Here is a 14608-nt window from a genome sequence, read left to right as displayed (position 1 = left end):
ATTTTTAAATTCACTACTTATTTGTGCTGTTCACTTCTGATAAGTTTATATTTAAAATTTGAATACAGTAACTGTATGATGGCTTGTTTGCACCGTAATATAAAGACACAGGACACCAAAATGTTCCAAAAACAACTAGGGTTTACTGGTGATAAACAGGTGGTAAAAAAGAGAGAAGTGCAAGGTGAGCAAATCCTCAATGTGCACAGAGTTACAAACACAAAGCGAGAGAGAAGCGCAGGGTGAGCAAATCCTCAATGTGCACAGAGTTACAGACACAAAGCGAGAGAGAAGCGCAGGGTGAGCAAATCCTCAATGTGCACAGAATTACAGACACAAAGTGAGAGAGAAGCGCAGGGTGAGCAAATCCTCAATGTGCACAGAGTTACAGACACAAAGTGAGAGAGAAGCGCAGAGTGAGCAAATCCTCAATGTGCACAGAGTTACAGACACAAAGGGAGAGAGAAGCACAGGGCGAGCAAATCCTCAATGTGCACAGAGTTACAGACACAAAGCGAGAGAGAAGCGCAGAGTGAGCAAATCCTCAATGTGCACAGAGTTACAGACACAAAGCGAGAGAGAAGCGCAGAGTGAGCAAATCCTCAATGTGCACAGAGTTACAGACACAAAGCGAGAGAGAAGCGCAGGGTGAGAAAATCCTCAATGTGCACAGAGTTACAGACCCAAAGCGAGAGAGAAGCGCAGGGTGAGCAAATCCTCAATGTGCACAGAGTTACAGACCCAAAGCGAGAGAGAAGCGCAGGGTGAGCAAATCCTCAATGTGCACAGAGTTACAGACACAAAGCGAGAGAGAAGCGCAGGGCGAGAAAATCCTCAATGTGCACAGAGTTACAGACACAAAGGGAGAGAGAAGCGCAGGGCGAGCATATCCTCAATGTGCACAGAGTTACAGACACAAAGGGAGAGAGAAGCGCAGGGCGAGCAAATCCTCAATGTGCACAGAGTTACAGACACAAAGTGAGAGAGAAGCGCAGGGCGAGCAAATCCTCAATGTGCACAGTTACAGACACAAAGTGAGAGAGAAGCGCAGGGCGAGCAAATCCTCAATGTGCACAGAGTTACAGACACAAAGCGAGAGAGAAGCACAGGGCGAGCAAATCCTCAATGTGCACAGAGTTACAGACACAAAGCGAGAGAGAAGCGCAGGGTGAGCAAATCCTCAATGTGCACAGAGTTACAGACACAAAGCGAGAGAGAAGCGCAGGGCGAGCAAATCCTCAATGTGCACAGAGTTACAGACACAAAGCGAGAGAGAAGCGCAGGGCGAGAAAATCCTCAATGTGCACAGAGTTACAGACACAAAGGGAGAGAGAAGCGCAGGGCGAGCATATCCTCAATGTGCACAGAGTTACAGACACAAAGTGAGAGAGAAGCGCAGGGCGAGCAAATCCTCAATGTGCACAGTTACAGACACAAAGTGAGAGAGAAGCGCAGGGCGAGCAAATCCTCAATGTGCACAGAGTTACAGACACAAAGGGAGAGAGAAGCACAGGGCGAGCAAATCCTCAATGTGCACAGAGTTACAGACCCAAAGCGAGAGAGAAGCACAGGGTGAGCAAATCCTCAATGTGCACAGAGTTACAGACACAAAGTGAGAGAGAAGCACAGGGCGAGCAAATCCTCAATGTGCACAGAGTTACAGACACAAAGCGAGAGAGAAGCACAGGGCGAGCAAATCCTCAATGTGCACAGAGTTACAGACACAAAGCGAGAGAGAAGCGCAGGGTGAGCAAATCCTCAATGTGCACAGAGTTACAGACACAAAGCGAGAGAGAAGCGCAGGGCGAGCAAATCCTCAATGTGCACAGAGTTACAGACACAAAGCGAGAGAGAAGCGCAGGGCGAGAAAATCCTCAATGTGCACAGAGTTACAGACACAAAGGGAGAGAGAAGCGCAGGGCGAGCATATCCTCAATGTGCACAGAGTTACAGACACAAAGCGAGAGAGAAGCGCAGGGTGAGCAAATCCTCAATGTGCACAGAGTTACAGACACAAAGTGAGAGAGAAGCACAGGGCGAGCAAATCCTCAATGTGCACAGAGTTACAGACACAAAGCGAGAGAGAAGCACAGGGCGAGCAAATCCTCAATGTGCACAGAGTTACAGACACAAAGCGAGAGAGAAGCGCAGGGTGAGCAAATCCTCAATGTGCACAGAGTTACAGACACAAAGCGAGAGAGAAGCGCAGGGCGAGCAAATCCTCAATGTGCACAGAGTTACAGACACAAAGCGAGAGAGAAGCGCAGGGCGAGAAAATCCTCAATGTGCACAGAGTTACAGACACAAAGGGAGAGAGAAGCGCAGGGCGAGCATATCCTCAATGTGCACAGAGTTACAGACACAAAGCGAGAGAGAAGCGCAGGGTGAGCAAATCCTCAATGTGCACAGAGTTACAGACACAAAGTGAGAGAGAAGCACAGGGCGAGCAAATCCTCAATGTGCACAGAGTTACAGACACAAAGCGAGAGAGAAGCACAGGGCGAGCAAATCCTCAATGTGCACAGAGTTACAGACACAAAGCGAGAGAGAAGCGCAGGGTGAGCAAATCCTCAATGTGCACAGAGTTACAGACACAAAGCGAGAGAGAAGCGCAGGGTGAGCAAATCCTCAATGTGCACAGAGTTACAGACACAAAGCGAGAGAGAAGCGCAGGGCGAGAAAATCCTCAATGTGCACAGAGTTACAGACACAAAGGGAGAGAGAAGCGCAGGGCGAGCATATCCTCAATGTGCACAGAGTTACAGACACAAAGTGAGAGAGAAGCGCAGGGCGAGCAAATCCTCAATGTGTACAGAGTTACAGACCCAAAGCGAGAGAGAAGCGCAGGGTGAGCAAATCCTCAATGTGCACAGAGTTACAGACACAAAGCGAGAGAGAAGCGCAGGGTGAGCAAATCCTCAATGTGCACAGAGTTACAGACACAAAGCGAGAGAGAAGCGCAGGGCGAGAAAATCCTCAATGTGCACAGAGTTACAGACACAAAGGGAGAGAGAAGCGCAGGGCGAGCATATCCTCAATGTGCACAGAGTTACAGACACAAAGTGAGAGAGAAGCGCAGGGCGAGCAAATCCTCAATGTGCACAGAGTTACAGACACAAAGGGAGAGAGAAGCGCAGGGCGAGCAAATCCTCAATGTGCACAGAGTTACAGACCCAAAGCGAGAGAGAAGCGCAGGGTGAGCAAATCCTCAATGTGCACAGAGTTACAGACACAAAGCGAGAGAGAAGCGCAGGGCGAGAAAATCCTCAATGTGCACAGAGTTACAGACACAAAGTGAGAGAGAAGCACAGGGCGAGCAAATCCTCAATGTGCACAGAGTTACAGACACAAAGTGAGAGAGAAGCACAGGGCGAGCAAATCCTCAATGTGCACAGAGTTACAGACACAAAGGGAGAGAGAAGCACAGGGCGAGCAAATCCTCAATGTGCACAGAGTTACAGACACAAAGTGAGAGAGAAGCACAGGGTGAGCAAATCCTCAATGTGCACAGAGTTACAAACACAAAGTGAGAGAGAACAGAGGAGCCACAATGATACTTTGTAACCATCTGCAGTTCCTCAGCTGCGATGTTTCCCAATAATTAGGGGTCACTGAGGTGACCTGTGATGGCTACAGGCAGAAGCTGATATTCATATATCCTGTGTTTTATCATAAAAAATACTGTTTTTACAGAAATATCATGGAGAATTAAGCATCTGGCTCGGACAGTAGGAAGCAACATCATGATCATAGCTTTATGCCTTGGTAAGTTTAAATATCATTATCGGAAATGAAACAAGAGCAGTGACATGAGAAAGCAGCAGTTCCTCGTAATATATTAAAGACACTTTCAGGGCTGCCAACTTTGAGGAATTTGTTGGAGTGAGATTTGGAGTCAGGTGGATTTCAGCTGGGGGGTGGGGGGGCATTAGGTTAAAAACATAAAATAATAAGGAGCTGCCTCTAGATCTTTATTTGTATTTACAAACATTATACACGACTTTGTCTGTAGCACCGCCATGATTAGTCAACATAGTCGATGACGTCAACGCTGAAATGCGTAGACATTAATATTTTAAATCAATGCATCTTTTTAGAAATTATTTTAATGAAATTATCTTTATGATTTCTAAAACACTACAATTCATTATAGCAATTGTTTTCTTTTATTATCACTGCATAATTATGGGAGTAGTTCAAATTATCATTAAACAAAAGGCTGGTTTTACACTTTGCAAAGTTTCAATGGCATTCCACAGTGGCACTAGTGTTATCCACGAGCACCTGGAGAGGAAACACACAGGCGCTATTCTGGATGATGAACCACAGAGTAGGCAGAACCCCCATGTTGTCTATTCATGTTTATTAAATTACCAATAATATAGAGAGAAATAAAATATCTTTTGTCATTATAGCTGATAAATATACTTATTTTGTCATGAGCTTGGGAAGTTCTGGCACGGGGACGGAGCACGATGCAAGGACAGAAACTGATAACACGGGGATCACTACAAAATGGACCATGAGGGGTCTAAAGGCAAATAGACTAAAAAACAAAGACTAACTACAAGGGTCAGGGCAATAGGGAGCAGGCAGGCAGGCAAAGTACAAATAACACAACACAAGGTAACTTCTAAGACTCTGAATACACATGAAATACACCCAGTGAAATTCCATGACATACAACAACGACCTACTAGGGAACTGAACTAAGGCAGGAACATAGATACAGAAACTGAACTGGGTAATGATACAGCAGTTGTGAGAAATTAAACAATTAACCAATCAAGGTAGAACACACAAGGACTGCCAAAAGAAAACAGGCAACAGGTGAAACTACTAATTAAATCAAAGAACTGAAACTTAGAGAAACTAAGAAACAGAATCTAACACTAGAGGAATAACAAAGACAGGTAAAACACAACCATGACCACAAAGCAAAAAACCAAAACCAAATACAAGTTACAAAACACAGGAACTAGAAAACTGACACAAATTAAACACTAGGGATCAAAATCTACAAAAATACAAAAAAAAGAGGAGGTGGAATTTGAACACCAGAGCATGTGAGCGGAGCGGAGCGGTGAGAATTTCCGCTCCTCGCTCACGAGGCTGTTGGCTCCGCCCGCTCCTCCGCTCTAATTCGCACTATGCCGCTCCGCTCAACACCGCTCCTCGCTCCACTAAAATGTCCTCCCGCTCCAGTCAAATCGCTCCACGCTCGCTCCAATTTAAAAGAGGGACAAATAATCTGCATGCCTAACAAATGTCACCTTAAACAGAAGCCTTATGTCATAAAGAAATATGAGCAAAGGCAACATTGCCAGTCAGAACAGAAAATATTTATTTTTAAGCAACCTATCGGCAACAACGGACACGTTTGGCAATGGCATTCCACACAAAAATAGGCTTAAAAATAAAGGAATCAGTGGGTTTAATAGCCTAAAGAATATACAGACACATTTTAAATTCCTCAATTTTTTTCTGTTGATGCAGCACGTCTCTAAAATAAAATTTTACGTTACATGAAATTAAAAAAAATCTTATTAGACCTACTTTGAATGACAAAACGAATTTATTTGATTACCAATATTTACTTTATAGGCTTTTATACTTTAATTTACTATAGACTTGATATGCTACAACCATATAAAACTTGCACGCGTTTTGCTCTGGCTTCCGCTTGTTCGCGTAGCACACTCATGTTTCTGAGAAAAGTGATTCCAAAGTGAATCTTTACTCACTGAAACAGTTTCACCACATTGTTGTTCTTGCTGTACATTCTTGTCATCTATACGTTTGATAAGAATAGTACACTTGTATGATTTATCAGTTTTCTTTGTGAAATACTTTGCGAATTCCATCTTGGCCAATCTGTGTAAAAGTCTTGATAATTGTACAGATGAATTCTGGGTAGATTTGGGCACGCCTCAGAATTGTAGTGTGAGCGGTATCGGAACGAAATTGGAGCGAGACAAAGCGACCGCTCCAGCCTTAATTAGAAAACCCGCTCCGCGCTCTGACCAAATTCCGCCCGCTCCGCTCCTCGCTCACGCTCCGCTCCGCTCACATGCTCTGTTGAACACACAGCAGAGAGGTTTAGCAGCTACACACTCAGCGGTTAGGGGAACAGGGGAAACACACTAAGGACTTTGACAATGGGGAGGACAGGATGGCCAGCGACACCTGCTGGCCAAAAGGGGAGAAAATACAAAAAGATACGAAAGACTCGGACAGACGGGTGCTGACCCTAACACATTATTAAAGCCATGAAGTTGTCTGCCTGTTACCTTAGAATCTCCATTGAATAAATTTTTGAGAAAACATTTAGGCTAGAATCTGAGCTTATTCTATGTTGGTTGACGGTGCAAATGTGTGTTTGTGCAAGCTGGGGTTGTTGGGACCAGTGGTATTATTATAAACTAAAATTGAAACAAAAACTAAATAAAAGAAAATAATTATTAAACTGAAATAAAAATGAAAACTATATTTACCAAAAAAATGTGTTGGACTTTAATCAGCAAAAGTACTATAACACCAACACCGTCTTTTTACTTTATTTATCCATAACAGCTCCTCTTTTAAAAGACGTAGTGGCTGCTGTGCCGTCGCTTTCTTCAACACCACTTCATTGCTTTTTGCTTCCATGATTTACTAAAACAGTACTATGTGGCGCTCCCCTTACTGAATTTAATAGCCATAAAGATATGCTGAATTTATACAGATTACTAACTTTTGGGTATCACAATACGCATCTCATTAATATTTTAGACATAATACTAATCAGCTTATTGAATTCTGGATGAAAATACAGTAATGTCTGTATAGTGCCCTGCAATGATATACAGTTTGTTGTGCTCAATGTAAAATTAACTTAAATGATAAATTTGATGTTTGGGAGGAAAATTAACCACTTAGATTTATCAACCAAAAATGGTCTATATTACAGCCCTTGTTTGTCTTTAAATGCTGGTTCTCTGTACATTACATGCTTACATGGTTCAGTACATTTTAAGTGTCAGGTCGCTGCACTTTTTGCTGCCCTAATGACACTCATTTGGTGGCTCCCACCTGTGACAAACAGGTTTACTGTCACCCACTTTGACTGTCATAATGGATGCAGATTGTTTCTTATTTTGGTTTAACTTACACCATTGAGTGAAAAAAATGTGCTCAGCACCTGCGTAGGAGTGTGGTAGGGTGTGAGCAAGTTTGACTGTTGCTGATGATCTGGGGAACCTGCTCATTTCAGGGACATAAGTACAATATACCACACCATGGTTGTCAGGACTTCAAAGGTAAAGGTGATAGGAGACCCTGGTTCAGGAGACTGAGGATTTATTGAGGGTTCCAGGCCCAAAACCATCAGCAGGCTAGGGGCGATGTCAAGGTCATGGTGCAGAAGGAGTTGAAGACTGGGGAGATCAGTCCTACACGCACACAGAAAACTGGGGGCAGGAGTCCAGGGCATGAGAAGCAGGCGAGTGGGACAGGAACAGGTGGCATGGGTACGAGGGTTGCAGGTTTGGGCAGGGCAGGATCAGGCAGGGCAGAATAGAAAACAAGGTTAATCAGCCACTCAGCAAGGCACATATGGCAACAAAACTTTGGACTGGTAATGTGGACGTGTTTGGGCTTCATATGAGCGTGACAGAACCCCCTCTCTGACGGCTGCCTCCTGGAGGCCGAACGGGATGTGGGGGCCCTCCTCAAGGCTGGGGATCAGGCTTCGATGGGTGGTCCCGATGGAATGCTGAGACTAGGTTCGGGTCATGCCCCTGGCAGGAATCCAAGACTCCAGAATCATCGGGGCTGTAGCCCTCCCAATCCATTAAATACTGGAGCTGCTCCCAACGCCTTCTGGAGTCTAGAATGGCTCAAATGGGATAGGTGGGACTGCGACATCAGCTTGGGGACCAACAGGGCTGTACCTGATGGACTTGAAGAGTGACAGATGAATCAATTTCATGTTTTGTAAGATTAAAAATAGCCTTTATATTTTTCACCTACTCTGTAGTCGCTTAATCCTATTCAGGGTTCTATGGGGTCTGAAGCCTATGGGCACAGGGCAAGGAACAACCCAGGATGGGGCACCAACGCATCACAGGGCACACACATCACTCACTGGAACTATTCCTTTGCTAATCTTAGTTAGCTGCTGTATCTTGTTAGCTGACATTACCTTGTTAGAGTTTTGCTTATTGTACCACATACCTCTTCACCTCCGAACTGTATCCTGCATCTTTGGAGTAATGACAGGTTCTAGTGGTCTAGGCTGAAGACACCCAACAACAACATCATGTGGGCAGCCCTAGTCGCATGGTAAGACACACAACACTCTAAACCAGCATAACCAGCATTTCAAGGAGGTTAATGTTACAGATGAGTAGAATTGTGAAATTTGCAGGAGAAATTACAAGCTTAGCATGAGACTGTGAGATTGGACCCAATTGTGGGAGTCTGACGGTCAGTGTGGGAGAGCTGGCAGCCTTGCAATGTGGTGCATCTTTAAAGATGCCAAACACACTTCAGTGTTTTAACATGTACTGCTCATTTTTCATTTAATTTCTGTACAGATGATTTTCTCACTCTCAGGGCTGCAGGTTATAAAATACCTTCAAATCAGCATCTGATTCACATCTGAATTACCAGGTTACTGTATAAAAGGTACAATTATAAGCAGTGAAGTATCACCTGCTATTAAAATACCTCCATCTGCGGTAGAGCAGAAACTAGCATCACCTACAGCTCTGCAGGACTCGAGTTTCCGACCCCTGGACCAGAACCAAATAAAAGGCAGTGATGGAGGGAAGGAGGCTGAAGTGAGAGAGGAAACTGCTTTTATTTTGGCTGAGTGGCATTTGTTCCTGCTTATGGTCGCTCTGTAGCTGTGTGGAAGTATGATTTGGGGCCTGCATTAGGATAGTGTCCCTCCAGCAGCCTTGGTACCTTTTCATAACCTATTTTAAACAGGAGCACTGAGCCCATCTGTTTATGTCCTGTGTGTCTGACATGAATCCTATGATGACTACCTCTGCTTTTACCTCATTTCAGTTCCTGTCATTAAATTTTTGGCAAAATATTCTGCAAGCACAACTGGCAAAGTAACACTAGGAGTCTTTGTAGGTGGATTTGTACTTATGATGATCTTTATGGCTTCTATGCAATGTAAGTACTTTCACAAGTGTAAAATAATCTAGTATATTTATACATTTTTAGTAATTGGTGATTTCAGGAATACTGGACCATAATTAGCTACTGAAGTGTTTTTTACATTATGAAGATTTACAGGAACCTTTAAATTTGATTTAATGTATTCTTAAATCTTTAACATGATAGGATGTTTAGTACATTATAGGATGTTTGACTCTTGTTACCTGTGATGTTCCTGACATGAATGTGACGCAGACTGACCCTGTTCTTACCTCTTTTCAGTTTTTGAGTTTTGGTTTTGGTTTCACTTAACACTAGAGAGACTGAAGAAAATACTATGGGCCGCATCTTTATTTCTGATAATCATGATTTTAGTCGCAAGTAAGTCTGTATGTATTTTACCTTATGTTTTGGGAATTCTGGGCCAGGTTTATGTGTCGGGGTATTTATTTTGTACATTTTTCATGCACAAAATACATGTATGAATCAGAGCTTGAATCTTAATATTTTGCTTTACATGAATTAAAAACACAACCCACCATTATGTATACAGTGGCCAAAAGTTTTGAGAATGACACAAGTATTGGTTTTCACAAAGTTTGCTGCTTCAGTGTTTGTAGATCTTTTCGTCAGATGTTTCAATGGTATACTCTTATGCAAACAGTCAATATATGCAGTGTTGGCCCTTTTTCAAGACCTCTGCAATTCGCCCCGGCATGCTGTCAATCAACTTCTGGGCCAAATCCTGACTGACAGCAGCCCATTCTTGCATAATCAGTGCTTGCAGTTTGTCAGAATTTGTGGGTTTTTGTTTGTCCACTCGCCACTATAGAGGATTGATAACAAGTTCTCAATGGGATTAAGGTCTTGGGAGTTTCCTGGCCATGGACCCAAAATGTCAATGTTTTGTTCACTGAGCCACTTAGTTATCACTTTTGCCTTATGGCACGGTGCTCCATCATGCTGGAAACGGCATGTTCATCACCAAACTGTTCTTGGATGGTTGGGAGAAGTTGCTCTCGGAGGTCATTCTTTATTCATGTTTGTGTTCTTAGGCAAAATTGTGAGTGAGCCCACTCCCTTATTTGAGAAGCAACTCCACACATGAGTAGTCTCAGGGTGCTTTACTGTTGGCATGACACAGGGCTGATGGTAGCGCTCACCTTTTCTTCTCCTGACAATCTTTTTTCCAGATGCCCCAAACAATCTGAAAGGGGATTCATCAGAGAAAATGACTTTACCCCAGTCCTCAGCAGTCCAATCCCTGTAGCTTTTGCAGAATATCAGCCTGTCCCGATGTTTTTCTTGGAGAGAAGTGGCTTCTTTGCTGCCCTTCTTGACACCAGGCCATCCTCCAAAAGTCTTCGCCTCACTGTGTGTGCAGATGCACTCACACCTGCCTGCTACCATTCCTGAGAGAGCTCTGCACTGGTGGTGCCCTGATCACGCAGCTGAATCAACTTTTAGGAGATGGTCCTGGTGTTTGCTGGACTTTCTTAGGCACCCTGAAGCCTTCTTCACAACAATATAACGTCTCTCCTTGAAGTTCTTGATGATCCGATAAATGGTTGATTTAGAGGCAATTTTACTAGCCGCAATATCCTTTAAAGTCCTTTTTTGTGCAACGCAATGATGACTGCTCATGTTTCCTTGCAGGTGACCATGGTTAACAGAGGAAGAACAATGATTTCAAGCACCACCCTCATTTTAAAGCATCCAGTCTGCTATTCTAACTCAATCAGAGTGATCTCCAGCCTTGTCCTCATCAATACTCTCACCTATGTTAATGAGAGAATCACTGAAATGATGTCAGCAGGTCCTTTTGTGGCAGGGTTGAAATGCACTGAAATGGGTTTTTTGGGATTAAGTTCATTTTCATGGCAAAAAGGGACTTTGCAATTAATTGCAATTCATCTGATCACTCTTCATAAGATTCAGGAGTATATGCAAATTGCCATCATAAAAACTGAGACAGCAGACTTTGTAAAAATCAATACTTGTGTCATTCTCAAAACGTTTGGCCATGATTGTATATTATGGCATAATGTCCCACTGAACCATCGTTATCTTTGCATAAACAGTGTTAAACAGTGTTCTTAACCTGGGATGTACTTTCAGTACCTCAGTGTCCAACATGGGACTCAACCCCAGAACCCCCAGGTGACAGGGCTGTGCTCTTTTAATCACAGGATCGCTGAGTGTGTCTGTCATGAATTTCATAATGACTCAGTATTCTTACCTCATTTCAGTTGGTCTTGGTGTGTTTCTTGCAATATATTTCTCTGGAAGAGAAGGAGTAGCAGAAATTGGAGCTTTTCTAACTATCTTTATAGTTCCGACGATCGTGTTCTTAATCCCATGTAAGTATATTAGCATATTTTTATAATGTACTTTTTTTGGTTTATTTTAGTTTTATTTAGTTACTTTGGGCATTGATGTATTGATAGAGGGTCAGAACTCAGTATAGAGCCAGTTCATTTCATGTTGTAAGTAATTAAATGGCACCTGGTGAGAAGCTTGACCATTTTATAAATATTTCTCATTACTGATGAATAAATTTTATGGGATGTATTACATGATGTTTTGCCCATACACATCACATTCTTTCAGTACCCCAATGTGATTCAAACCCACATCCACCAGAAGACAGTACTGTGCAGGGCTTTAAACACAGGACCACTGAGCACATCTTATTTATGCCTCTGACAAATTTCGTGACTATGTTTTTATCTCATTTCAGTTGTTGGGTTCGGGATATTGCTGATTCATTACTTAAGGAGCGCTGAAGAAGCAAGAATGCGAAAATTTTTTAGCTTCTTTAATTTATTCCGAAGTAAGTATGTTCTTTTGGTACTACACATACTGTACTTCTTTTGCTGTTTACATCCCAGTTATTTCTGGAACGCTGAACCAGAATTAGTTATACAGGTATTTCTTTTTAAAATGTATTAAATCAAATGTCTGAGCCCCGATCATTTTCCTAACATCCCATAATCTTTTGGCTTATCCAATCGAGATTCTTGGAGCCTCCGCCGGGAAGCACAGCCAGGGGAATCCCAGTGAATCGCATGGATTTTCTTAACATTAGTTCTTGGTTTATTGGTTTTGCATTAGAAGGAAATGTTGGCCTAGTGAAACAGCCCTTACATATCTGTTACACAGCCCTTACATATCTGTTACACAGCCCTTACATATCTGTTACACAGCCCTTACATATCTGTTGTGAGTGGGTGGAATGGAGGACATGGGAGCAGGAATCAAGGCAAACAAAGGCAGTTAAACAAACTGAACCTAACCATAAGCAATGCTGCCTCATAGGGGATCAAATGGAGAGGCAAGGGCATAGACAACAGAACAATATGACTTCAATGACAGAACTGGAGATCACTAGACTGGGAATACCTTAACACTGCAGTAAAATCCGAGCAGACAGACAGCTGGGTGTGATCAGCAGCAGGGCAGGAACGAGAGGGGAGGCTACTGAGCACCAGGCGTGGCTTGTTAGAGCCACACCAGGGAGGAAACAGGAGGGTCAGGCAGGGCAGGACATGACAGAATGACATATAAAGGCACAAAAAAATTCAATTCTTTAAATATGTATATTTCGTTTAATTACATCATAGGAATTTTGAATCCCTAGTAGATTTTTGTTAATCTTGAACTAATACAAATTTGCCCATTGAGTCAGTAGGATGTTTTTATTGAAGTGGTTCAGGACCAACAGCCAGATTTTCTTTGGACTTGAGCCATTCAATTCTGATTAGCCCAGGAGCTCTGTGCTGTGTCTAATTTGGTTTGTTTTACACTTACAGGTTTAAACGTGATGTTTAACATACTGATACTTACTCTTTATGTCCATCTTAATGCCTCGATGCAACGCACATTTTTACTGGGTGAGTTTTCTAATTAAATGTTATAGTTATAAATGTATAATTAAATGTTTTATAATTAAATTAAAGGTTTTGTGATACTTTCAGTAAATATATGTAATTAATTCTTAATATTCTATAATACTTATACATTTACAATTGGTAAAAAGATCGTAGTACAGTACATGGAACATATACTGTATATGCTTTTATTTCTAAGCAACCAGAATACATAATGTGCCAGATGGAAGAACAAAAAGAAAGAAGGAAAAGGAAAACCAGTGGGCTATATTTTAAGGCTCTAACACAAAGTGTAAAGCGCAGCTGCGGATTGCTATTACAAAGGCATGCTTGCCTCGCTGCAGCCAGGGGTGGAGCAAGTTATGGGCGGAGTACGATGCCACACAATTACCATATAAGGATACAAGGTGTAAAGATGCCGGATGTGCATTTGTGGTTTAGTCTGTCGTGTCAGGGTAATTAAGAGCTGAAGGATCTTAGTGTTTACTAGTCTAAGTAACAGAATGTCTACAAACATATTGTAACCATAACCCTAATCTTAACCATAATCCTAACCCTAATCCTAACCATAATCCTAACCCTAATCCTAACCATAATCCCTTGATCCGCCTGCAGTACCATTAACATCATTGCACCCATACAGTGCATCCAGAAAGTATTCACAGCGCATCACTTTTTCCACATTTTGTAATGTTACAGCCTTATTTCAAATTATTTTTGGATGGAAGAACAAAAAGAAAGAAGGAAAAGGAAAACCAGTGGGCTATATTTTAAGGCTCTGACACAAAGTGTAAATCGCAGCTGCGGATTGCTATTACAAAGGCATGCTTGCCTCGCTGCAGCCAGGGGTGGAGCAAGTTATGGGCGGAGTACGATGCCACACAATTACCATATAAGGATACAAGGTGTAAAGATGCCGGATGTGCATTTGTGGTTTAGTCTGTCGTGTCAGGGTAATTAAGAGCTGAAGGATCTTAGTGTTTACTAGTCTAAGTAACAGAATGTCTACAAACATATTGTAACCATAACCCTAATCTTAACCATAATCCTAACCCTAATCCTAACCATAATCCTAACCCTAATCCTAACCATAATCCTAACCCTAATCCTAACCATAATCCCTTGATCCGCCTGCAGTACCATTAACATCATTGCACCCATACAGTGCATCCGGAAAGTATTCACAGCGCATCACTTTTTCCACATTTTGTAATGTTACAGCCTTATTTCAAATTATTTTGAACATTGAACATTATTTTAAAATGTTCAAATAAAAGGCAATAGGGCTGTTTTTCTAAATATCACAATTTAGATTCTTTATCAGGCTAAAGAAGATTCAGCTTTCCTACCAGCGGATCCCTCCTTGCCCAGCTGCTGTAGACATGCACTCCTTTGTTGGCATGGGCGCCTTAGGTTCAGCAGCACACTTTCTAAAATCTTATAATGTGACCTCATTTATGTTCAGCAGCCATCCATCAAGCATGCAATGTTATGCAACACACAACATGCCACAAAGAATGCCGTGACCTTTTGGGGGCTGTAATGTTCCACCTGATGTATCTAAA

The 14608-nt window shown here is 42.4% G+C and overlaps 2 protein-coding genes across 10 annotated transcripts in view; both read left to right on the top strand.

Moving 5' to 3' along the window:
- The window catches only part of LOC111859303 (uncharacterized), a 79088-nt gene that overhangs the window by 9200 nt on the left and 55280 nt on the right, over positions 1–14608 (top strand). The gene's annotated exons all lie outside the window — the stretch shown is intronic.
- Positions 1–14608, top strand: part of LOC111859309 (uncharacterized) — a 35220-nt gene that overhangs the window by 6495 nt on the left and 14117 nt on the right. For 7 of the 8 annotated variants that reach the window (XR_011994059.1, XR_011994058.1, XR_011994057.1 and 4 more), the window contains exons 4-9: positions 3694–3765; positions 9055–9168; positions 9436–9534; positions 11403–11513; positions 11894–11986; positions 12966–13046. Coding sequence is in view for 5 of the 8 variants with exons in the window: in XM_072718696.1 (XP_072574797.1) it covers positions 3694–3765; positions 9055–9168; positions 9436–9534; positions 11403–11513; positions 11894–11986; positions 12966–13046 (570 nt within the window). In the remaining 3 variants the exon portion in view is untranslated. The remainder of the gene's footprint in view (positions 1–3693; positions 3766–9054; positions 9169–9435; positions 9535–11402; positions 11514–11893; positions 11987–12965; positions 13047–14608) is intronic. The other variant, XM_072718698.1, reaches the window with a different exon arrangement.

Source organism: Paramormyrops kingsleyae, chromosome 12 (assembly GCF_048594095.1).
Source record: "Paramormyrops kingsleyae isolate MSU_618 chromosome 12, PKINGS_0.4, whole genome shotgun sequence".
Lineage (NCBI taxonomy): Eukaryota > Metazoa > Chordata > Actinopteri > Osteoglossiformes > Mormyridae > Paramormyrops > Paramormyrops kingsleyae.
Note: the sequence above shows the minus strand (reverse complement) of the source record. Positions and strands in the feature narration are given on the sequence as shown.